Below are 26,913 nucleotides of genomic sequence, written 5' to 3' on the forward strand. Positions count from 1 at the left end.
TCATCCATACACGAGGAGAAAAGATGGAATCTTAAATGTTGGTTCAGAACAAGAAAACACACACATTCCCACAGGTCACAGAGCTGCTACTAAAACGTTCATGCCGCCCGCATAATCTTCTCTCTTCCCTTTTTTGTCCTTCCAATCATGGATGGGAACAAAACTTTTTGGAGTCATTTCTCAAGTCACTTCTGTGTCAGATGCTGGACCAAGCACCAAATGAGCTGGGCTTGCTTTTTATATCTTTTTAAACAGAATGTGATCTATCAGATACTAAAAACCACAAGCGAACAAACATCAAAGCTACCTAGACTAAGTGGCTTTTGTTTATTCATTCATTCGATAATTAAAAATTGAGAAAGTATCTGATGGCAACAAAGCACTTCTCTAACTTCACCTCAGGGACCTGACACTTTAATAAAGTTTAATAATAACTAGAACACATCATTGAAAATGAAGGGGAGGATGGAGGTTATTTTTTTTTAAGGAATAACATGTAAAGCCAGATGGTCATACTCTGACATTACACGATGAGCACATCACGTCAGTGGTTCCCAGTTGCTTCTTTGGATAACACACTCATTTCTGTGACATTTCAAAGCCTCTCAAAGTTGAGGTCAAGTCTACCTTTCCAGATTGATTTCATTTAATTCTTTGTCTTATAGATGCTATTTAAGCTGAGCCTTGAAGGAAGAGAATTTGTTGTTGTTCAGTTGTGTATGACTCTCTATGTTTCCACTTGGGGTTTTCTTGGCAAAGATGTTGGAGTGGTTTGCCATTTCTTTTTCTAGAGGAGGAAACTGAGGTAAAAAGGGCTAAGTGAATTACCCAAAGTCATACAGCTCGTAAATGTCTGAGGCTGGATTTGAACTCAGGAAGAGGAGTCTTCCTGACACTAGTCCTGGTGCTCTATCCACTGAATCCCTTCACTCCCCCAAAGAAGGAGGATAAAAATAGTAAATAGCATTTTTATAGTGCTTTGAAATTTGGAAAGAAATTTACAAACATTATCTCATTTGATCCTCATGACCTGCCCTGAAAGGTAGGTGCTATTATTATTCCCATTTTATAGTTGAGGAAATGGAAGCAGTTAAATGACTTGTCCAGGAACACACAGCTATTAAGTGTCTGAGGCAATATTTGAAGATAATGATTCTAAAATTCAGTGATGAGGAAAGAGTTCCCAAGGGATAGAATTGGACCTACTTGAATGTGGGTGATCACATAGCTGTCTTAGAGAACAGCTCATTGTCAGTCCAGTTTGGTTGGATCATAGAGAACATGAAGAGTTCTAATGGGAAGGGATAGCTGGGTAGCTCAGTGGATTGAGAGTCAGGCCTAGAGACAGGAGGTCCTAGGTTCAAATCCGGCCTCAGACACTTCCCAGCTGTGTCACCCTGGGCAAGTCACTTGACGCCCATTGCCTACCCTTACCAATCTTCCACCTATAAGTCAATACACAGAAGTTAAGGGTTTAAAATTTAAAAAAAAAAAAGAAGTATTAAAATATTATTAGAGAGCTTCTAAGTATCTAGAAAAGAAAGAGCTTGCCTAATTTCATCAGGAGCAAGTCATGTCAGCTTATTAGACTGCTGGGGACTATTGAAGCCAGCACATGCATGGATTTCCAAACAGCAATGGACAAATAATTTCCTTTTATTCTTGTGTACAAGATAGAGCTAAGAAAGGGCTAGATAAAGGAGTCTTTGGGGGTGTTTGGAAGTAGCTTCGTGACCTAATCCAAAGAGCAGAGAGATGTAAATCTCCCTTGGAGAGAGGTATCGAGTGAAATGTCCCAGGCACTGATATTAGACTGCATTAACAGATGAGAGAGATAAGGCTTCCACTGCACTCTGTCTTACTTAGATTCCAGATGGAATATATTGTGGGCAGTCTGGGCTTTCCATTTCAGCAGACTATGGCAGCTGGGGCAATGGCACAGAAGGGTGACTACAATGGTACGTGTAACGGAGGCCATTTCATATGACTATTGGATGAGAAATGAGGGACCTTTAACTTGGAAAAAACAAGACAGGCAAGACGTTGTAGCTGTTCTCAAGAATCTGAAGGGCTTTCGTGTGAAAGAAAGATAACCATATTCCTCTCAGTACATGGTGCAGTGGATAGAACATTGAACTGGGACTCTGGAAGATCCAAGTTCCAGACCTGTCTCAGACACTGACTAGCCATGAGACTCTGGGCAAGTCCATTAATACCTCAGTTTCCTCATCTATAAAATGGGGATAATAAGAGCACGGAGTTGGCTGTAGTTGTGAGGATAAAATAACATTCATAAAGCACCTTACAAATATTAAAGCACTATGAAAATGTTAGTTATTCTTGGCATTGCTGTTATGCTACAGGAAAGAATTAGAAGCCAAAGGTAGGAGTTGCAAAGAAATCAGTTGAGTTTGATGTAAGGGAAAATGTTTTAGCAATCACAGTTATACCAAAGTGAAACAGACTGCCTTGGCAGTACTAGGTTGCCCCAACTAGAAGTCTTTGAGTGATATCTGGAGGACTAGGATTCAGGAAGCTTCCTGTTTAGTAAGAGGTGGAACTCTGTGAATTTCATTGCTTAATTGAGATTCCTGGACTAAGATGATCCATTTAAATGTTTGTTAAGAAATTGCAGAATATTTAACATTTGCTCATAGATTTTGTACTCTTGTAAAGAGTTGATTTATGTGAATCATTTTTATCATGGACTTCTTTTTCTCAAGTGTACACTCTTAAAGTCACTCAGGGAATTCTCAGGAGCAGAGCACCCCACTTGTGTGTCTGTTCCCTCCAGAGGAACAATCCTACAGATCATTAAAAGAAGGGAGTGAATGATGTATTCTCCCCAAAAGGAAATCCTGTCCTGCCATCAGGTAGGCATTGGCAGCTGGTTGAATGGGAGGACAGAAAGAAAACAGGAAGTGGACATATCAGCTCCAGAGCAGGAGGGAAGGGTGGAGGAAAGAGGAATGGTGTCATATATTGACATTCGGTACATATAAATAGAAGTATACTGTGTAGATCTCTCTCTCTCTCTCTCTCTCTCTCTCTCTCTCTCTCTCTCTCTCTCTCTCTCTCTTTTTCTCTCTCAAAGTTTTGCCTAAACTCATAACCCTTGTGAAAATGGGAATTCTAATTCAGTGATCCCAGTTGATCATGATTTAATAAGTTAAAGGAGTAGCCAATCCAACCCAAATTGTTGTTTCCTATACCATCCCATTTCACAGTCTCTTGCTTTGGCTCTCCATTTCTCAGGAAGAGTTTAGAAAGTCAGCTGAGCATAATAGGTACCGTCCTCAGCTGCTTTTGCTCTGATTTTCCTCTTCCTCCTGAGTTAGTGAAAGGTCTTCCGGACATCCCTGAAACCGAACCTGGCCAAAGGCAGGCCGTTTCTCTGAATGAGAAGTATCCGTGCCCCTGAGAGCAGTGAGGACAGACATCCTCTGGCTGCTTAGCTGGCATATTCTGGCCAGTTAGGAAAACAAGACCAAGAGCACAGGATCTAACACCCATTTCCTCCCTGACAGCAGAAATACTAAGAAGAAATGCCAACTGATTAGATGCCAAAGGGCCAAATGAGATCATGTTGACAAAATGCCTTGTGAAGTTTCAAGTGCTAGAAACATGTCAGGTGTGATGATTAGTGACAAGAAAGACTGCCCTAACCCTTATAGGTTCAATATGGACATTTGGCTAGGTGCCACATAGACCCTTATGGCAGTGACAGTCTTGAGAACATTTTAAAGGCTAACATGGAACGATTCCATTTTAAGGCATTTTCTCTCTTACTTTCACCACTCTAGAATGGCTGCCCAGAAAAATCTACTAAATGGAAAAAAAAAACAAAAACCCACAACACTCTTCCAGAGCTGCCCTGACTTACTTAGTCCAGCCATTACTACTAATGAGAGCATATCCTGATGGGAATTAAGACTGTTAAAATGCAATGGCTTTGGTCTCCTTTAGTGTGGAGGTAAAAAGACAAACCAATTCAAGTCAACTTCTCAGAGGAGAGCCAAAGAATTCTTGAGAAATGTCTCTTTCGTCTCTAACCAATGTTAAGCACAGATACAAGGAAGACATGTTTAATGGTCCCAACACATCTAGAAAAGATGCCACAGGTGGCAAAATCCAACCTTATCCTGTGTGCTGCAGGCAGGTCTAGAAGATTCTCTTGGATGAAAACAATTACCAAAAAATAAACCTTTGAGAATCCCATTAGAGTCCTCTGAGGACAAAAATCAATCCTGTTTGGGTTTAATTTAAACCATTATACACTCAGCTAATAAGTGTGTTGTTTTTTTTTTTTTAAAGGAGAGAGTGAAGTGATCTGAGCTGTTTTTAGAGTTTGGAGAACTCTTCATTAGCCTCCTTTCAGAGCTATTTCTCAAACGTAAAGAAAGTAGACCATTATACTTCAGCTTGGGAAATTCTGCCACATGTAGACCTGAGAGTCAGCTTGGTTGATGTCTCAGTGGCTATGTGAGTCTGTAAAAAATGGTACAATGACCAACAGATCTACACAGCACTCTGAACAAAACAATATTATTCCTGTTTCATGGATCTGTCCAGCTCTGCTTTGCTTGGACAGCTGAGCTCTGCAGTGAGATAGCTCAGGGACAAGGTGAGTCAACCCCTGTTGGGTTCTCCTCTTTCCTGATTTGCCCCCTGGACAGACTCAGTCCTCTAGCAGACTCAAGAAAGTGGCTATCCATGTATTCTTTGGACTTCCTTTTCCTCTTTGTCTGGGACTTCCTTATTTCAATCTTGTAATAAAAAATTTTAATATACCTTCCGTGCCCAGCATTTGAGATAAGGAGGATTTAAAGGACTGACCTTGGAGTCAAGAAAGGTCTGGGTTCACATCCTGACACTAATACATGTTGGTTGTGTGAATATACGCAAGTTGTTTAACTTCTCAGAACAGTTAGTTAAATTTCTTAGGCTATAAATTTCATGGGAGTTGCCAGTGTTCATCAGTAGAAGGGGTTCTATAATGGGAATTCACCACATGGATGAAATTATATGTCTGGACAAAATTAAAAGTAATAATGGCCAGCACTTGGGATATAAAGATACATTACCCACCATGATTGGAATGCAAGTTGCTTGAGGCCAGGGACAATTTCATTTCTGTCTTGAGATCCCCAAATCCTAATATAGTTTACAGAGCATGAGGGAGGTGAATGTAAATGATGTTGAAAAGATAAATTGGTACCTCAGTATGAAGGGCCTTGAATGCTAGGAGAAAGAGTTTGTGTTTTATTCTAGTGACTCTAAGGGGCCATTGAAGAGTTTTTGAATAGCAAACAGAATTTGGTGTTGTCATTCAGTTGTTTTCAGTCATATCTGACTTTTCATGAAGTCAGATCTAGGGTTTTCTTGGCAAAAATACCAGAGTGGCTTGCCATATCCTTCTCCAACTCATTTTAAAAATGAAGAACTGAGGCAATCAAGGTCAAGTGATTTGCCCAGCATCACACAGCTAGAAAATGTCATGAGGCCAGATTTGAACTCAGGCTGCTGTGTGAAGGATAGATTAGAAATCTAGAGGCAGAAAGAGAAGTTAAGAGACTGCTACAATAGATGCAAGTAGCCTGAAACAGGTGGTGGAAGTCAAGCAAATGAGACCACAATTATTAATCAATAAAAAATATCATTTCCCCTGAAACTGAGGGAGCCTACCCTTAATGGTTATTGTGAAGAAAGTAGGTTCAAGAAATGGCCTTAGGAACTAATTGGATGTAAGGGGAGAAGACAAAGTCAGAGTGAAAGGCCACTCTGGGAAATGGTGGAGCCCTCCACACAAATAGAGAAGTTGGGCAAAGGGCAAGTTTTGGGGGAGGAAAATGATGAGTTCAGTCTTGGACTTGAGGTAGAGCTGAAGCTCACAGAAGATCTGGAGCTGGTTGTAAAGCTTTGGGCATCATCTGCAGAGAGGTGGCACCTGAACCCTTGGGGACAGATGCACTAACCAAGGGAAAGAATATTGATAGAAAAGAAAGGAGCAATGGTCAGAGAAAACCCCATTTAGGAGACCCAGGAGATAGGGGAGGGTCTAGCAAAGTTAAACAAGAAGGAACAGTCAGAGATATAGGAGAAGAACCAAAAGAGTAATGGTGTCATGTTGGAAGGGACCAATAAGGCTATCTATTTCAAGCCGTTACCTGATCAATAATCCCCTCTACAGCATCAGTAACAAGGGGCTAAGCAGCTTTTTCTTGGATACCACCAGCAATGAGCAATTCAATTCTTGACAAAGTCCCTTTCACATTTTGACACTGTTCATACTTAGAAAGATTTTACTAACACCACACCCAATTCTGATCCCATTTATCTTCTGTCCTAGTTCTCTCCTCTGAGACCCAGCAGAACTAGCTTGATTTCTTCATGAAAAAAATTGGCAGCCATTTTGCAATTTATTCTCTTAGAGAGTTACCTTGAACATTGAGAATTTGGGTCACTTACTTGGGGCCACACAGCCAGGCTGTGTAAAAGACAGGATTTGAACCCATGTCTTTCCACCTTTGAAGCTGACTCTCTGTCATCTATATGTGACTCCCTCTTACCTTCCAGACAGTGGGATATTTAATAAATGTTGGCTGAACTGACCTCATGTGAGACTTAGATATAGGCTTTACCTATATCTCATAGGTCTTAAGATGGTAGCCATGCCAATGTTGAAATCCAGGAAGGAAAAAAATGATACTTTCTATAGATGTCCAGAGTGGTCTTGTGTGGCCTGATAGCTGATCCTCAGCCACCCCCTTGCTCAGTCCTGCTTTGGTTCAGCAAAGCCCCCCCATCCTGAACTGCTCACTTTCATCCTTCAGAGAGTTTTTCTTGGAATGGATCTGAGTAACTTAAATTCATTAAAATGTTAATAGCTGTTCATTCTGGGAACTGTAGCATTCCTTAATCCAAAGGAATGTATGTCTAACATTAGAAACTTAGACGTTGGCCCACAGGCTGGAGAGGGCACTATCTTGAGGCAGGGGACCTTTATGGCATCCTCTAGATCAAACCATGTAGGCAGCTGCCTCTTTTGGCTGCTTGCCAGACTGTCCAGGATGAAATACAGGACAAGTCCATATCAATGAGGCAGTTGTGTGTGTGCTCAGCATGGTGTCCAGAAGGGCAAGCCCCAGAGGACTGGGTTTAGGAAAAGAAAGGACCCTAATGAGAAGGGAAGAATGTTTAAGACAAACTTGTTTTTAGCACACAATGGTTTTTTTTTCCTCTTTGCTTGTTTCTGCCTCTGATAGTTATTTCCTAAAATGCTGATATGTAAAGATATTTTTATATATTAGTATTTTTCCCCAAAGTAGGAGATCGTTAGCTTAAAAAAATAAATAAATAAAACCTTCATGACTACAAATCAGGAATGAACTAAAAAGCATTTATTCAACACAGCACAGGCCAGTTATTATGCAAATGAATGGGTCATTAATGTGCTCACTTTAGAAAGGTTCATAAAGAGTAGAGTGTGGGGGGCGGGGGACCAAATCGTTTCTGCTCAGTTAGTTTCTGGTTTTGTTCATATCAGGGCTTTTACTTCTTGGTGCTAGAGATCAGCAAGGTCAGCAGATCCCTGCATTGGTCTTCACCAAAGATGGATTATTTATACTTGAGTACATAACACCTTGACAAAGCTCTGCTCCATCTCATCTGATCTGGAGTTGACCCTCCCCAAAGCTCAGCCAATGGAACATAACATCTGGCAGGTGCCATAGTGTTAGAAAGGCTTCCAGTATGGTCCCAACCACCAAGTATGTTGAATATCCAAGGACTGGCTTATTTCCCCATAAAAAGGCTCATTGCCAATAACCTGGCCCACTTGTAATGAAATCTTTGTTCATGGCAACACATAAAATAAATAAAAATACAAAATTTGTGAGGGATCCCTTCTGGCTCTGCAGTGATGAGAGCAGAGAAGCAGAAGAGAGGGAGAAGAGAATGAGCATTTATGTGATGCCTGCTATGTGCCAGACACTACTAAGTGCTTTACAAATATTTCATTTTATCCTCACCACAATCTGGAGAGATAGGTGCTGTTACTATGCCCATCCTATAGTTGAAAAAATAGAGACAAGTAGAGGTTAAGTGACTTGTCCAGAGTCACAAAGATCTTCTTGATTCCAGACCTAGTTCTCTATCTAATCTGTTCAAAATAAAAGACAGGAAGTTATAAAAACCTTAGAATAGGCTCTCATTACCTCATTCCTGGATTGCTGCAAAATAGCCTTCTGTTGGATATCCAGGCCACAAATCTTTTCCCATTACAGTTTAACTTCCATTCAGTTCCCAAAGTGATGTTCCTAAAACATAGATCTGGCTTTATAACCCCCCTATTTCTGTAAATCCCAGTGGCTTCCTATTACTTCCAGAATTCAATGTAAAATCATATTTGGCTTTTGAAGTCCTCCATAACTTGACTCTTTTCCACATTTCTTAAACTTTATTTCTTCCCACACCTCTTACTCTAGTCTATGATACAATGACACTAGCCTTTTTTTTTTTTTTTTTTTTTTGCTATTGCTTCCAAAAAGCACTATTTCCTGACTGCACACCTTTTTTCTGGTCATCTTCCATGCCCAGAATGCTTTCTTACCTCTATCTCCTGGTTTCCTCAGTTCTTTCAAAGTTCAAGTCAAATTCCTCTTCTCCAAAAATCCTTTACTAACACCCTCCTAATCTTCTCCCTATTGCCTCTTTTCTGAGATTGCCTCCGTTTATATTGTATATATTTTGTTTGTACATAGTTGTTTGCATGCTGTCTCCCCATTAGTTCCTTCAGATGAAGGATTATCTTTTGCCTTTCTTTGGATCCTTGGCACTTAACATAATAAAACATGACACATAGTAAATACTTAATAAATACTACTTGATTTAGCATTAATCTAGCCACTGGTGTGGTAGAGCATGGGAATAACTTACCCAGGATAGGCAAGAAAGGGAGCACTGTGATCTGCGTCTTTGAATGCAAAACATGAATTCAGTGGTTCCAGTTTAGTAGTTCATGAATGACAATGGTTCAAGGAGTTCACACCAACAATTTTTTAATGGCACTTTAAGCATTAATTGTTATAAATGTTTCCCCAATTATGATAGAAATCTACTTTTCCTTGTGTAACCAAAGGTATGGATCTGTATAAAGTATTATTGATTTATTTCTGCAGCAACTTAAAATCATGTCAGCAATGATTTTGGTGATCATGAAGTGATTACATCAAATTCTGACTGCTCCTATTTAAGCATAATGTGTTCTTGCAGTTTCTCAACTGGTCATCAAATTGTTTCCAAACCTCTCCCCCTCAGGGATCAACATTGGAACACTACCTGATTCCCAACTGATGGTTAGACCCATGTGCATAATTTTGTTTACTTCCTATACACTGCAACAGAGTAGCTCCCTCATTCTGTTACCCTATAATCTTAACTTATTAACTGCATGATCAAAATGTTACAAACGTTTACATTCTTTCAGTGCAAATTTCAGGCACATACATTATAAGCCATCTTGAAATCATCATTGAGAATCACAAATGCTCTACAGAAACAAAGTTTATACTACTTCTCATTAAACTATTAAGACTAATCTCCAATTAAAGCTTATTTGCTTTTGTTGCTAGTCTTCAGTTTTACAGATTTCCAAATGAACTATTTAGCAGCTTTGGTAAGTTGTTCAATTTTCTGAAAGTATAGACAGTATGCCAAAGAGAGAAGGGAAGAAAGTCATATCTGAAGAGATTCTTTCCTTATAAAGATTAGTTTATGTCATTGATATCTGAGACCTTAACTTCCTGTTGAATGTTCTACTCCAATAGCAAACGAACCAGCCCAAAGGACTCTCCAAAAGGATATACACAACATGAAAAATCCAAGCCTGAAAGGATTCTTCAAAGTTTTAGAACAGTTTAAAGCTTTAATTGATTAAAATTAAACTAAGACTCTATATACAAGAACATCCTGTATATAAACATTGTTTAAATATGAAGTAATATATGCAATTGAACCTTAAGTATGTTTGTCATTTAAAATAGCACTTGTCAACCAATAGAGAAATCAACATTTTATATTACAATTAGAGATTCACTTTTTATGATTGGTTAGGTCACTAAAATAAAAATGATTTCTCTATCTCAGCAGGAGAGCTGGTAAAAATTTCCTATCATTTTCTACCATGTTTGTGTAAGTAAGTATTTTAGCTTTATTCTTGTTTTAAAATGAAATAAACTCAGTTCAGAATCAGATTTAAAACTATATTTGCTTAGCTTTGTTAAATATTGCAAATTTTTGTTTAGATAAAAATCTGACATTTTTATTTGAGCATGTTAAACTTCTAAGGTGAAACTTATTTCACTAAAAATATTGTTTGCATTCAACAAAATTTTTAAAATAATTTTAATATGAAATCTTGCAGATAATACTAAACATATGATATCTTGCTAGATTACTTCTGTTATTTCTTACCAAGTGTCCCACAGAATATTTGTAATTATTTTTTAACTAGAGTTTTCATAATTATAGGTACAGTAAATTTTTATATTTTAAAATTTGCTTATACAATGTAAATTTTAATTTGGAGCTTTTGGTAAAAGATTATCATTTTAGTTATTGTAATCACTTAATGAAATGTAAAGTATAACATTAAATTTAAATGCTTAAATATTATTATTATTTTTGGTATTTTTGAAAGATATTGGAAGAATAAAAAAAGTTGGGAACTGCTGTCCTAATTGATGAGATCATTGATCTTTGGAACTATACAAGAGCCTATGACAATGGTGGCCTCTACACAGAGTGATGGGAAATAAAAAAAGCAAGGCACTGAAGCTAATACTGGTGGCACCCTGATAACCCAAGAGACCAAGAAAGCAAGTAATGTCAAAGAATGGATTTCATAAACTTGGTTGAGTGAAGCTCTAAACAATTATTAATCCAGTGATATTTGCATCTTATTCCTTAGCTCAAAGGAAGGTAAAAATTCATCTTTATTGTTGGGGTGCCAGGCAACAATAAATAGGCTTATGAGAGGATATATTTTCAGACAGTTGGAACTTCTCAACCACTAGGTAAAATTTCCCAAGTTGATTATTTCACCTTGAAGTCCAGTAAGAGCTTCACCATGATTTCACATGCCCACATATATGTCTATCCCTTATGCCTTCCCCTTATCTTATCCTTTCTGGTAAATCTGGGGAGATAGGATTGAGAATTAAGCCCTACTAAGTGCCTTCTATTGGGAAAGGAAAAGGACCTAATGCTACTTTATGCTTTGGTTCTCTAAATGAAGCCATACTTAGAAATTTAAGTTTCTAGAAAGCTACAGAAAAGAGACTCCTTGTCTTCTCCCCACCTCACATAAAATAAAGCTGGAATAGAAACAAGTTCCAAGTTTTCATAATACTATACAAACTTTAAGTCAAAGCTGAGGGTACCTGGATCCTCAGTCATTCATTGCTATCTGGTTACTTAGTGAGCAGGGTTGTCCTTTATCAAATTACTAAACCTCTCTCTGGCTCAGATGCCTCATCTCGAAAATGAGTTCTCCTGTGTTTTAATAGTTTAGCTTTGATATTTCTCTCTTCTCCTGTGTATTCTTTCTTTTATTAAGCCCTTACCTTTTTTTTTTAAACTCTTACCTTTGTTATATTCAAACCCTGAGAAAAGTTAGTCTCACCTTGATTGACAGTGGAGACAGTTGGAGACATCAGAATGTTCCTAGATGCCTTGTGAGCCAGGGGCAAAAGTCAGTTGACCTGAGAGTATAAATACCCAAACAGCCATCTGGGAGGGGTCTTTGACCATTGATCTTTGGGTCTCTGACCCTTGGTCATTGGTTCTCTCTGAATCTCCCTAGATTTTTAGGTATCTGGATCATCATAGCTTTTAGTTCTCTGGGTCCTGGGTGGTGTTGGGAGGAAGGGAGGTCTGAGAAGAAGAGGGTGGTTTTTTAAAGGGTGGAATACTTCCTGAAGGCTGTCAAGGCTAAGACATCATAAACTGATAATAAGAAAGCTGAGAGGAAATCATCTGCACCAACAGAGCAGACTGCTCTCTCTGATTTGGCAGTAGCCAAGCTGAACCAGAGTGGGTGTGAAGAACAATAGCTCCAGCTTTGCTGAATCAATAGCCTCCAGTCCTGAGTGATTATAGATCATAGATATTAGATTGACAGGGTCTCCAATCCCCAATCTGTATCCTGATTTTCCTTTCCCTAATTAAGATCATAGATAAAGTATTTAATAAGTACCTTCCTGAGTGGTCATTATATCATGACCTTGGGGGAGGGAGCAAACGCAGTCAGATGAACAACATGATCCAAGGCTAATCAGAGCCCAATATTAATAATTGATCCAACTCCAGGGGGGACCTGAAAGGGATACCCATCTCTGACCATTTGGAGTCCTTCCTGGGCACTGTTATTTAGAAGGGGAAATTATAACATCAAGCAAAGGTGATTGGGGTTGGTGTTCCCCCATCACCAGCACCCTATGGGAATACAGGAACACAGCTTCCTTCTTCACCAATATCTCTATCCCCTAGGAGTAAGAGTATCCCCATTTCTTTATAATACCTTCCACCTTAGAATCAATACTGAGTATTGGTTCTAAGGCAGAAGAATGGTAAGGGCTAGGCAATGGGGGTTAAGTGCCCAGGGTCACACTGCTAGGAAGTGTCTAAGGACAAATTTGAACCCAGGACCTCCTATCTCTGGGCCTGACTCTCAATCCACTGAGCCACCCAGTTGCCTCCCTAAACCCTTACCTTCTGTATTAAAATCAATACTAAATATCAGTTCTAAGGCTGAAAAGAGATAAGAACTAGGCAACTGGGGTACAGGGACTTGCTCATGGTCATACAGCTAGGAAAGGTCTGAGGTGATATTTGAACTTGGGACCTCCTGGCTCTCAGTCCACTGAACCACTTAGCTGCCCATGTACTCTTGGGGACTTTGCTGTCATTGTTAAAAGGTTCCATTATGTAAGACAGGACAAATATTTAGTTTAGTATCTTTAAATACTAGTGATTATTTACTTCATTCTGAAAGGTAACATCCTCTGGAGGGAAAACAATTTTTGCAAAGTGTAAATAAAATACTTAAGACTTTTAGTCAACTGATGAAAATGTTAGTTGCAGATTGACCCATGTTAATAGGCACTCTTAGGTCAAATTTCCACTAACCAAAGCCCCTTTGGCTTAGTCTGAACTGAGGGAAAAGTGAAATAAAATATTTTCTGTTACAGCTATGTCTGAGTTTTCCTGAACCTGGGACAGATGAACTGTTAAGGTCCCTTAGCATCTGGTACATTGACACCCAAGAGAATAAGGATGGGTGTAGAAAGTAAACACAAGGATGTCATTGTTGCTGGGGCTTCCTGTTGCTTTTTCTGACCTCCACTGGGGAACAGAGCAGCCCAAAGGACTCTCCCAAAGAACCCAGGCAAAATGAGAAGACAAGCAAACAAAGAATATATTCAGGATCCCCATAGGTACCTCACCTCCTCTGCTCTGTCTCACTCTCATTCTTTCTCTTTTTACCTGCATGACGGCAATAGTCCTTCTGTTTGATCTCTTTGACACAAGTCTCTCCTCATCCCAAACCAAACTCCAACTAGCTTCCAAAGTGATTTTCCTTAGGGCACATCTGCCCGCATGTGCTACTCTTTTACATAATCAACTCTAGTAGCTTCCATTATCCCTATGATCAAATATAAAATGATTTGGCATTCAAAGTCCTTCACAATTTGGCAACTTTCTAGTTTTATACTTCACTCTCCTCAAATAATCAACAAGCACCTACTATGTGCCAGCCACTGTATTATCCACTGGGAATACAGAGAAAGTACAATGTGGTATCTGCCCAAGGAGCTCAAATTGTAATGGGGAGATGATATGTAACAACCATATGCATAAAATATGTGCGTATATAAATATATATATATATATGCACACAGCTATATACATGCATGTATATATATATATATATGCACACAGCTATATACATGCATGTATTCACACATATACATTATAAATGAAAGATGATCCCCCAAGAGGCCAGTCAGCAATGAAGGATGGACAAGAAATAACTCTATTGATGGTAGGATTTGAGCTAATCCTTGAAGGAAGCCAGGGAAGCCAACATGAAAGGCAGAGAAAAGGTTAAGCCTTCATGTGCTCTCCAGGCTGGCCATATGCAAGGAGTGTTCTTCCTCTTCACTGCTTCTTAGAATCTTGGGCTTTTTCCAGTGTTCATTTCAAATGCAACCTTCCTCAGGAGGTCTTTATTGCTCCATTCCCACCCACTCCTCCATTCCTCCAATCACCGTTGGTACCTTACCCTCTAAGGGACCTTTCTTCTGTTCGGACTGAATCTTATATATGCCTACTAATGGACTCCCTCATTCAACTAGAGGCTCCTTGAGGGCAGGAGTTATTTTACCTTCCTTTGAATCTCCAATGATTCCTTAGCACAAAATTTATTATTTTCCTTCCTGAAAAAAAAGAGTTCAGCTCCATAGAATAAGGTCTAGTTTGGAACAAGCCTAGAAGAGACAGCTCTGCTTTTATAGGCTGGCAACAAGCATGGTGGGGGAGTAGGGAAGAAAGAGGGTGAACGAGAGGAAGAGAAATAGAGAAGGGAGGGGAGAGAGAGAGGAAAGGAAGAGACAGAGAGAGGAAGAAACACAGTGACAGAAATAGAGGAAGAGAGGTAGCAAGAGATAGTTAAAGAGAGAGAGAGAGAGAGAGAGAGAGAGAGAGAGAGAGAGAGAGAGAGAGAGGGAGGGAAGGAGAAGAGAGGGAAGGAGGGGGGAGAGGGAAATTCAGAAGAGTGGGGGAGGAAGAAATATAGAGGTAGATAGAGAGGAGAGGAAGAGGGAGAAGAAGATAAAGGAGGAAAGGAGGAAGAAAGATATTCCTTCCAAGCTACCTTCCTTTCCTACAAATCAATTGTCCTTCCATTCTGATCAAGGTATTCACAAAGTCCTCTCCCTTACCCAGCCAAACTACCATTCCCACTAGTATAAGCAATTTCCCCATTATTTCTCTTTTCTATCAAAATCCAACATCTGCCATAGCTTTGCAAAGCCTCATTTTCTGGTTTCTTAGACAAGAGTGGGTTAGAGAATGGGTTAATCAACAACAGAATTTATGAGTTAAAAATACAAGTACTTACTTCATTTGGACGCCCAACAGCTCCATAGATTCTTGCCATTTGTCCAATCAGGCTTGGAAAATTTGTACCAATCTCCTTCAGTGTTGGGAGAAAATTACTCAAAGCTGCTGGTTCATAGCTGGCTATTTCTATGAGTATATTTAGAGTAATGTCACTGTGAGTAGGATCCTTTAAATGGCCAATTAAGAAAGGAATACAATCCTGAAGCACCTAGAAATTAAGTGGGAGAAAGAAAGGAATCATTGGAATTATTTACATTTCTATGACCCATAAAACTGATAAGTTTTCAAAGCACTTTCACCCAACAAATCCTTGGGAAGGGCAATCATTATTGTACTTAGTTTATAGAAGAAGCTATAGCTAATAGAGAGAATATGACCTGCCCAAGGTCATTTAGTGAGTCAGAGCTATGAGCCAGGATTCAAATCCAACCCCACATCCAACAATGTTTCCAATGTAATCCAGCTGCCTCTTGAAAAAGAAAAATTAATCACGAAATAAATGGGCCCATATTGAGGCTCTCCCATGAAGCCAACAGTTCTGGAGGCAAGTAATTTATAATTTTTCTGAACTTGATCTATTTTTTTTTAAATTAATCCCCCTACAAGTCCCTGCTGATGATAACGGCTAAGAAGCACATTTGGTAGACAGAGATGAGGAAAATACACTTTGCCATATCTGGAACCAGCTCAAACCTCACAAGTTTGGAATTTCAAATCAAATTAAAATTGTTGATGGCTCCAGGATACTTGCTTTTGAAAAGACTGGACTCTCCTCATAAAGAAAGAAAGAAGAATGTTTACAGAGGCTTCTGCTATCACTAATCCTTTGTAAATAGCATTCTGATGAGTTATAGGCTCCTCTGGACTACTAACATTTCTTTAAACCATAATGGGGAGAGTATTAAAATTTAAAGGAAAATATAAGATATTAAAAATGCTGGATTCTTGAGTATTTTAACCAAAGCCCTCAAATTGGGAAAATATGACTTGGAAATGATGAACCATTCAAAAAAGTCAAGGAGATTTCCCATTGACCTGTGTATTTTGATAGCTGCCTATTAGGATAATCAAACCAGAGATCTAGAAGTGGAAGGAACCTCAGTAACAATCTAATTCAACACTATCCCTACATTCTCCAGATATGAGGACAAAAATGTCCAATTCATTGGATAGAAAATACTGACTCATTTTGACTCTGTATAATTACTTAGTTACCAAAATCTATTGCTCTCTAAAGCAAGAGAGTTTAAGGAGTGGGGATTATCTTCTCATCACAGAGCAGAGTAACATTGATGGCAGAACCATCCATCCCTATTGTAACAGAGTGGGGAGGCAGGAGAATACAATGGTCCTATTACTCTGTTCAGAGTTGGAATACTGGGCTGAAATCCCCAAAGATCCAATGTATATGCATATGTACATGCACAAGTGTGTTGTATATCTGTATATTTAATGTGTATGTATACATATATGCAATATATTTTATTTATATTCAATAAGTATTTGTATATGCAGTGTTGTGGCTAATTAATTTTCCAATTCTTTCTGACTGTTCATGATGCCATTTGGGGTTTTCTTAGCAAAGATGTTGGAGGGGTTTGCCGTCTCCTTCTCCAGTTCATTTTACAGATGAGAAAACTGAGGCAAATAGCATTAAGTGACTTGCCCAGGGTCACATAGCCAGTAAGTGTCTGAGGCCAGATTTGAACTCAGGTTTCCCAGAAGCCAAACTAGGCACTCTATCTGCTGTGCCACTTGGCTGCCTGTGGATATTTATAGAAATGTAACCCTATTTCTGACCCTGATCCTATATGCTTACTACTAGTCTGACCTTATCAGGTCACTTCACTTCTTGGGGCATCTTTTCTATAAAGTGATGTGGTTGGGGCAAATAATCTCCAAATTCTCTTCTAGCTCTCAATCTCTATTTCTGACTTTAACTCTCCAGGAAGACTTCTCTTAACAGAGCTGGAAGGGATCTTTGAAGGCGCCTAGTTCCACGACTTCCCCTACTTGTTTTAAAGATGAAGAAAATGAGCCCAGAAAAGTTGGGAAATATTCTGGTTTCCAGGAGTTAGCAGGAACACTGGGACTAGAACCAGCATCTCCTAGTTCCTCATTTAGGGCGCTGTCCAACATAACACTTTGTGACTTAGAAGTCTTTTATAGAACTCAATAAAATCCTTTTTGACTATGAATTTGAAATTATATGTGAGGGGTATTTGGACCTCTGCTATAATTGCATCAGCATAGGGAGCTCCTAGTGCAGTAAGTCCTTTCTTCCAATGTAGACGAGCAACTTCTCTGTGACTTATAGTCCTGACTAGTTGCTTAAGCCAGGGAATCTGCAGGTTGTGTGACTTGCTCAAGCTACACATCTGTTGGTTCTGACTTCATACCAAATCTTATTCATTCCAAGCCAGGCTCTCTATCTACTATACCACTCTGTCTCTCACCACACTTTGGGACTTATGTTAGTGCATCCTAAATGAAGGCAAATATTAATGGTAAAGCAAATTATTTAATTGCATTTGTGTTTGACTGATCACCCTTTAAAGTGGTTGACTACTTATATAACCACAGACGTGTTAGATTTAAAATTAATATTTCCAAGATCTTATTTTCCATAGTTTATTAATAATCACTTGGAATAGAAAAAGCAGATAAGCATAGATTTAAAGTCTCTTACTCTAAGTCTAACCAAGTATAACTCATCTTGCAGGATTCTCCATCCATCTCATCTGTCTGCTCAGGGAAGTAGAGAGAGAAAAACCCTGATGGTGTCCACCCACACCCTTTTATTTATGTTCATGGATGCAGCACAGGCATGTAAAAAATGGGATGAACTGGCTCGGCAATCCAGGAAGGGGAGGGGATGAGACTCCCTCTACACAATCCCCCTTGTGATCCTTTGGGAGACTAGTCTCCCCAGTGGATCAGGCCTGGGGCTCAGAAACAGAGGCAGCAGATTATCTGTCTCAGCAAAGGTGTGTCTGGAAGAGCAAGCAGACGCAGCTTTGCCAAAGTCACCCTATTCTAAACTCAAAGACTTTCTCAGATTAAAATTAAAAATTCTTTTTTCCGATAGTGGTTGCCATTCTGTTAGATTTAAAATTAATATTTCTAAGTTCTTATTTTCCATAAAGTTTATGAATCACTCGGAATAGAAAAAGCAGATAAGCATAAATTTAAAGTCTCTTTCTTACTCTAAGTCTGACCATGTGTAGTTCATCTTGCAGTATTCTCCATCCATCTCACCTGCCTGCTTAGGAAAGTAGAGAGCGAGCCCAGGTGGGGTACACCCACACCCGTTTATTTATATTCATGGACGCAGCACTGGCATGCAAAAAATGGGATGAACTGGGTCAGCAATCCAGGAGGGGGAGGGGATGAAACTCCCTCTACACACATGCTTAGACAGAGGAAGGTTTGCAATAGCCAAGACCTTTGTACCAACAACCCTTGAAATGTGTACCCATGTATGATTGCTGGAAGATCCTTGCAAAGTTGGGTTTGGGAAAATGGAATAGATGAATGAAAAGGACTATAAATACTGCCTCTTTGAGTTGGGCAGTGATTGTGTGTCCTAGCAGGAAGCCAAGAAAGGTCCCTGGCAACATATAGCGGAAATGTCAGCCAGCTGCTTAGGTCAAGTGAACATACTTAACCCCAGGCTGTCAAAAGGGGAAACTGCTTGCACATTTCCTGGCCCGTTCCTCAGTATTCCATTTTATAGACCTTGCTCTTTATTTCTGGATCCACGTAAACACCAGATTCCCTCTGTCATGTGCTTCTAAATTTCTGTGGCTCCTTCTCCTTATTTAAATTAGTGACTAGATCCCAAGTAAACATATATGAGCTTTGTCACAGTTGCACATAACAATTCATCTAATGTAATCAATCAGTTAAAAATAAATTCTCATTCTACTGCTATGTATGCATCAGGCACTAACTGTGCCAGGCAATGGTGATATAAAGTCAAAAAGGAGCTAGCCCTTGCCCTCAGGGAGTTTATAGTCTACCAGGGGAAAAAAGAAAAACATGTGACAGGTTAAGTAAATCTGGGATAAGGGCAAGAAGAAGAGTAATCACTAATACAAGCAAAATGGAAACCACAATGAAAGACCATCTTATGGTGTGTCCCTGGCTAATGAAAAAAGCATAAGCCAACATGTCAGAAGATTGGGTCTGGGCCTTGGTCTACTACTTATTGGCTTTGTGATCTTGGGCAGATCAATCAACACTTCTGAGCATCAGCTTTCTCATCTGTAACATAAAGATAACCATTTCTGCATTTCTCATAGACATGAGGACTCTGCAAATGGGGTATGTCAACTGTAAATTCTTCTCAAAATATAAGCTGGAACAAGCATTTCTCTTTTTTAAAATTAATTAATTTAGAATATTTTTCCATGGTTTCATGATTCATGTTCTTTCCCTCCCCTTCTCCCTTCTCTCTCCCAGAGTCAATGAACAATTCCACTGAGTTTTACATGTATATTGTGGAACAACTATTTCCGTTACTATTATTAGCAATAGAATATTAATTTTCTCCAAACTAATCAATGATAGAAACCCTTTTGTTTTGTACTTCAAACAGTTTGTACTTCTCTCTTTTAGAGAGAAGGAAACTAAAGTTTAGAAGGCTGTAAGGTGCAATGGAAAGGAAGATCATTGTCTCAGATCATTACTAGTTGTGTGAGCAAGTCACCCTCTCCTCATGTTCCCTCATCTGTAGAGAACATGCCTCAGTTCCCTCATCTGTAGAATGAAGGGGCTGGATTTGGCAGCCTTTAAGGTCCCCATTAGCTCTAAGTGTATGATATCTATAAGGTCTTGCTCTTGGTCATGCTGAAACAATTATGCACTCAAGATCAAAACCCAGGTCTTCTGAATGTAATATTTCTTTCTATTCTCTACTATTACCTTCTGTTTAGATATAGATCACAAATTCTGAGGTGGAAGAAATCTTAGCTGTCATCTCTTCTACGCCATCCCTCTCTTTTTTATAGAAAAGAAACAAGATTCCAAAGAATTTAAGTAACGGGCTTAAGAGCATACAAAGAAGAAATGGAAGAACCAGGATCAGATTCAGGAAAATCTGATTCTTGAGCCTGTACTTTCCATTGTACCACAGTGATGTTCCTTGCTGTAGTGATGGGGAATGAGTCTGAGAAATGAGCATTCACATTACAAAAAGAATGCTTCCTGTGCCTAAATATCTACCAGAGGAAAAGAGTCCTTTTTCCTTTCTTCTATATCTCAGAATCTCTTTTGATGTTGAGTTAAGGACATAAACCCTGGGGAGAGGGCAATTACACAGCATTCACACTCTACATGAGTTATTTGGTTCTGTTAATCCAATTGTTTGGAGTGGGACTATACTGAAGCTAAGAATATAGCTTTGATTCTCATTTACATCAATTGTGGCATAATTCTGCTTCATGAATGACTTCAAGGAACTGAAAATTGATTTCATACAGAATTCAACCAATAAATGTATGGGGGAATGTGAGTAGGTTGTGAGGCATTACAAATAAGAAATTAGAAAGGAGAACTAGGTGTGGAAATTGAGTTGAAGAAATAGCTAAGGGGCAGCTGGGTAGCTCAGTGGATTGAGAGTCAGGCCTGGAGACTGGAGGTCCTAGGTTCAAATCCAGCTTCAGACACTTCCCAGCTGGGTGACCCTGGGCAAGTCACTTGAGCCCCATTGTCCACCCTTACCACTCTTCCACCTAGGAGCCAATACACAGAAGTTAAGGGTTTAAAAATGAATTAAAAAAAAAAGAAATAGCTAAGCAAAAAGGAAGAGTGGCTGGTCATGGGATGAGGACAATGAATAATCAATGAACAACATGTATGCCTCATTCATTCCCATGATGTCAAGAAAAAGCAAGCAAAGTACCACCATACTGGAGGGACCCTGTGTGTTGAGCATGTGGGAGGACATGGAAAAGCATCATACAAGATCAGCAGGCATGACTAGGTTCCAATCAGTATCAGTGATTATATGAATAAAGCCCCAGATTAATTTGAGTATTTGAGCCCAGGTCAATTACTTTGAATCCAGAAAATCAGCTCTGTTACTACAAAAAGAACTGATAATTCAAAAGAATGACTTCAACTTTGCATGGGACTGATTGAAAGGCGATACCAGGCAAGAGAGCATGGAAGCCTTTTGAAAAAAAACAATAACAATAACAAAAATCAAGCAAACAACTCAAAGTGTTTGATTTGAGGGAAGAGGGAGGGTCAGATAGGGGAACTTAATATACAAAGATCATGGAAATCATTGGTTTTAAAAGCAGAAAGGAATAATGGTTCAGTCCCTTTGATTCTATGCCTATCCCCATTTTGTTCAGTCATTTTCTGGGCAATGGGCATTATCATTGTTCCTGATTCTTTGCCACTTCAAAAAAGTGCTGTTTAAGCATCTATTTCAACTTCCTCTCTCAGGAAATCCTTTAACTAGCTTTACATAGAATCAGCCAGAAGGACAGGTATGAATTTCACTTTCTTTTATTGTCTTCACCTCTACTATAATTAACTTACTCGTGGGGAAGAAGTCATTATGTAAAAGAAGGTGGAGGCATAGAAATCACTCAGCAACTGGGCAACCAGGTCTCAGACACTCAGCAATTGGCTACCATTGGATTGGGTCCAACAACATTGTATGACTGCATGAGGGCAACCATGCGTGGAGCTGGACCAGGACTTGCTTCAAGGACATTCAACATGTAGCATGTATGTATGACAATAAATAGGGGACCAGCATCAGGAAGCAGACTGAATTAGCTCAGTGGAAGTCAGAGACACACTGATGATAGTTGCTGAACCACAGATACACCCAGGCAAGTCTCTGAGGCCAGGAATGCTCTCATTGTTGTATGGAAACTAGGTAGACAATTAAATGGTGACCAAGTATTTGTCATTTCAAGAACTGTAATGGAAAGAAGTCATATATCTTAGACCAAAGGACAAAAAAACCATGAAAATAGGTCCCTGTTAAGGGTGGAAGTGGACAGCTAGGTGGCTCACGCTAGCCTCACAGTTAAGAAAATCTGAAGGGGCAGCTGGGTAGCTCAGTGGATTGAGAGCCAGGCCTAGAGATGGGAGGTTCAAGGTTCAAATCTAACCTCAGACACTTCCCAGCCATGTGACCCTGGGCAAGTCACTTGATCCCCATTGCCTAGCCCTTACCACTCTTCTGCCTTGGAATCAATACTCAGTATTGATTCCAACATGAAAGGTAAGGGCTTTAAAAAAAAATTGAGTTCAAATTTGGCCTCAGTCACTTACTAGCTGTGTGACCCTGATCAAGTCACTTAATTCTGTTTGCTTCAGTTTCCTCATCTACAAAATGAACTGGAGAAGGAAATGGCAAACCACTCCAGGATCTTTGCCAGGAAAACCCCAAATGAGGTCATGAAGAACTGCACATGACTGAAAAATGACAACTGTAACAATATAAGTAGATTTTCCATTGACTCAAGCCATTTGTGTTGGTTCTTTCTCACTGCTTCAGCTACCTATGTGGGAAATTGTAGCTTCTGGGGGGCCGCTTTAAGTGCTGTCATTGACATACAGAATGACCAAAGATTTGTGGGTCACTCACTCATTCTTCCCAATTACTGGTCCCAGCCTCTGCCTATTATCTCCTCATTTACTTGGTTCTAGGAAAAACAGATGAGTGGCTTTGCTTTACTCTGTAGTATACATGCATATCTTCTCATACAGTGGAAGCTCTTTGAGGGCAAGAGACAAGTTGAGTTTCATCTCTGTATTCTTAGGATTTAGCCTGATGACTGGCATGGAGCAAGCAAGTAGGTCCTTGGCGAATGCTCCATAATTGACTAATTCATTTCATTTCAAGATAGGTGAGTTTGTGCTAAATACAGCTTACTCCCTGTCTCCCAAGCCCATAGTGTAGCCTCACACATCCATCCATCCATCCATCTATCTATCTATCTATCTATCTATCTATCTATCTATCTATCTATCTATCTATCTCTATGTCTATCTCTATCTATCTCTATGTCTATCTATATATCTATCTATGTCTATCTATCTATATCTACCTATATCTATCTATATCTATATCTATCTCTATGTCTATCTATATATCTATCTATCTATGTCTATCTATGTCTATCTATCTATATATCAATATCTATTTATATCTATATCTATCTACCTATCTATATCTATTTATATCTATCTATATCTGTATCTATTTATATCTATATCTATCTATCTATGTCTATCTATATCTATCCATCTCTATCTATGTCTACCTCTATATCTATCTCTATATCTATCTATATCTATTTATATCTATCTATAGCTATCTATATATCTATAGCTATCTGTATCTATTTATATCTATCTATAGCTATCTATATATCTATATCTACCTATATCTATTTATATCTATCTATATCTATATCTATCTAGATCTATTTATATCTATATCTATCTATCTATATCTATTTATATCTATCTATATCTATTTATATCTATCTATAGCTATCTATATATCTATATATCTATATCTATCTATATCTATTTATATCTATCTATCTATCTATCTATCTATCTATCTATCTATCTATCTATCTATCTATATTATATCTATATAAGCACATCTACCCTTGAGAGGCAGGGTGGCCTAGTGTATAGTGTCCTGGTCTTGGAGCCAGAACATCTTGTACTCACCTTTCATCTCAGACACTTGTTAGTTGTGTGATGATGGGCAAGCCAATTAATCCCCCAAGCCTTGGTTTCTTCATCCATAAAACAGGGATGATGATGTCTATAGTACTTACCTCATAGCTTTGTTGGAAATTTATAGAAACACACCCAACACGTATGTATGTATGCACATGTGTGCACATGTGTGCACATGTGTGTATACATACACATAAATATATATAAAAGAGACTTTTAAAATATCAAAACCCCATATAAAGAACCTGGTATTCTTCTTACTTTTATAAACACATATGACCATATGAACTATGCTTTTACCATGGACTGTTTCCTCCTTGCCATCATCTGCAACAGCCTTAGAAGATGGTATTGTTCCGTTGGCTCTAGTTGACACATCAGGGCCACCAGCTCCATCACATGGCTATTAATTGGCTGGGGTTGCTTTTCATACACCGAAGGCAAAACACGCAACAACATGGAGTTGCCTGTTAAACAGATAATAAAGTCAGTGCATTCACTTGAATTTCTCAACTTTCTCAGCTCACGAGAGACATTAATCATGTGAGGCCTGAAAGAACAAGGATCGATGGGACTCGGCACTTACTGACCGATACAGATACATTCACCCTTTCCTCTCCTGAGCCTCGCAGTAACAAACAGTGACCCCGATTCCCACAAATCCCTGGTACTACATTACCCTCAGAGCTTATTCCATGACTGGGGTATCTAGGGATGAGAAACATCACTGCCTAATGAGGATTTGTATTGAGTGAAGCAATGTGGGCCAGGCGGAAGAATTTGGCAGTAACAGAACCAACACTTTAAGAAGGAATCGGTGCAGACAGAGGATGACAGATAAGCAAGTGCTGAGTCCTCTTTAATTGAAAACCAAGCTCTCTAGTCCTAAACAGGAGGGGAAATGAAACAAAGAAAAGGAAGCAATGGAATGCATTTCTGTTCTCCTTTGCAGATGAAGACAATTGACATATGGAAATAATGCTTTCCTTTTTTTTTCAATTTCAGAAATGGATCCAAAGAAATTTACTTGGAACAGATTTTATCCAATCATATGAGTTTCAATGATTTCCTTTTGAGGGAGTGAGTTTATTAAGCAGAATCTCTTGGCCACTCGTTTGACAACAAACAGGACAGAGAATCTCCTATGCTCTCTGTCTCTACTGCTTTACTTTTCAAAAAAAAGGAGGAACAAAGATGATTGGAATTCTAAATTCTAGCAGCCTTTTAGGAGACACCAAGGTATAACTTATGTGTCACTCCTGATTTACCACAAACACAAGCATGGATAAGCACTTTTGAAACTGCAGAGTATCAAGAAGGCATGTTACATAAACTGTAGTCATTCATCATGAAAAGAACACATGGGAAGGATCTGTTTATCACTACAGAAACCAGATTTTTCTCTCAGAATACTCTCAAGTACTTATAAGCCTCAGAGCAACTGATTTCCAGGGATGCCTTGAACAGGGAGCATTATGCTCACATTTACTTTAAAATGGAGTTTTGTGTATAGAAGAAATACACCCATGTACCAAAAATCAGGGATCGAACATAAGTATACATGCATTCATGTGTTTGGAGATGCACACCCACACAGAGTATTTTAAGAGCTGAGCTAAGAAAACATTGGTAAAGACCAGAAAGTTCTAAAACTCAGAATGATCAAAGTTTGGCTCTAGAGGAAACAAGAAATCCTTGATGATGCCTTTCAGCAGCAGCAACATATGAGGTGAGACTGAAAAGCAAGGAGACATTTCACAAAATGTAAATGAGTTACTACTTTCTACTTATACCACCGAGAACCATGGGATGTTAGAGCTCAAAGAGAACTTTAAAATCAGTAGTTCCAGGCCACTCATTTTATAGAAAGAAAAACTGAACCTCGGAGAAGTTAAAAAACTTGTCTAAGGTTACAGAGATAGTAAGAAAAAGAGCTAGGATTTGAACCCAGATCTTACTCCAAGCCATAGAGCTTTTCCACTGCACTATATTATCTATCTCTCAGTAGCAGAGGGCTGATACAAGTCTCTGGACTTGACACCAGTTAACCTCATTGCTTTGTGTGCCCACTACACACAGGGCATTGGAAGAACTCAATACTTTCTTAAGAATATCAAAGTCTCTTGGGAGACAATGAAACATCATTACTATTACCTTTACAATAAGAATTTCACCTTTTGATCCAGCCATACCACTGCTGGGTTTATACCCCAAAGAGATCATAAGGAAAAAAACTTGTTCGAAAATATTTATAGCCGCACTCTTTGTGGTGGCAAAAAATTGGAAAACGAGGGGATACTCTTTGATTGGGGAATGGCTGAACAAACTGTGGTATCTGCTGGTGATGGAAAACTATTGTGCTCAAAGGAATAACAAACTAGAGGAATTCCATGTGAACTGCAAAGACCTCCAGGAATTGATGCAGAGTGAAAGGAGCAGAACCAGGAGAACACAGAGATGGATACACTGTGGTACAATTGAATGTAATGGACTTCTCTACTAGCATCAATGCAATGACCCAGGACAATTCTGAGGGACTTGTGGGAAAAGACGCTACCCACATTCAGAGGAAGAACTGCAGGAGTGGAAACACAGAAGAAAAACAACTGCTTGAACACATGGGTTGATGGGGTTATGATTGGGGATGTAGATTCTAAATGATCACCCTAGTGCAAATATTAACAATATGGAAATAGGTCTTGATCAATGACACATGTAAAACCCAGTGGAATTGCTTGTTGGCTACTGGAGGGGGGTGGGAGGAGGGGAGGGAAAGAACATGAATCATCTAACCATGGGAAAATACTCTAAATTAATTAATTAAATGAAAATTTTCAAATAAAAGGAATTTCACTTCAATAGATCAATAATACTGAACACTGGGCACTAGTATGTTTGAGCACTAGGTCAGAGAATCTGGAAACAGTCCTGGATCTCAAGAAGAATATACTATACTGGGGCAGAGAATGAGAGTGGTGGTGGTTGTGGTGATGATGGTGGTAG

The 26,913-nt window shown here is 39.1% G+C and overlaps 1 protein-coding gene across 2 annotated transcripts in view; it reads right to left on the reverse strand.

Moving 5' to 3' along the window:
• LOC123242816 (ventricular zone-expressed PH domain-containing protein homolog 1-like) overlaps window positions 1-26,913 on the reverse strand; it is a 110,071-nt gene that overhangs the window by 38,149 nt on the left and 45,009 nt on the right. For both annotated transcript variants that reach the window (XM_044670916.1, XM_044670917.1), the window contains exons 4-5: window positions 24,211-24,377; window positions 15,182-15,391 (exon numbers count right to left, since the gene is read on the reverse strand). In XM_044670916.1, coding sequence (XP_044526851.1) covers window positions 15,182-15,391; window positions 24,211-24,377 — 377 coding nt within the window. The remainder of the gene's footprint in view (window positions 1-15,181; window positions 15,392-24,210; window positions 24,378-26,913) is intronic.

This window comes from Gracilinanus agilis, chromosome 3, assembly GCF_016433145.1.
Source record: "Gracilinanus agilis isolate LMUSP501 chromosome 3, AgileGrace, whole genome shotgun sequence".
Classification (NCBI taxonomy): Eukaryota; Metazoa; Chordata; class Mammalia; order Didelphimorphia; family Didelphidae; genus Gracilinanus; species Gracilinanus agilis.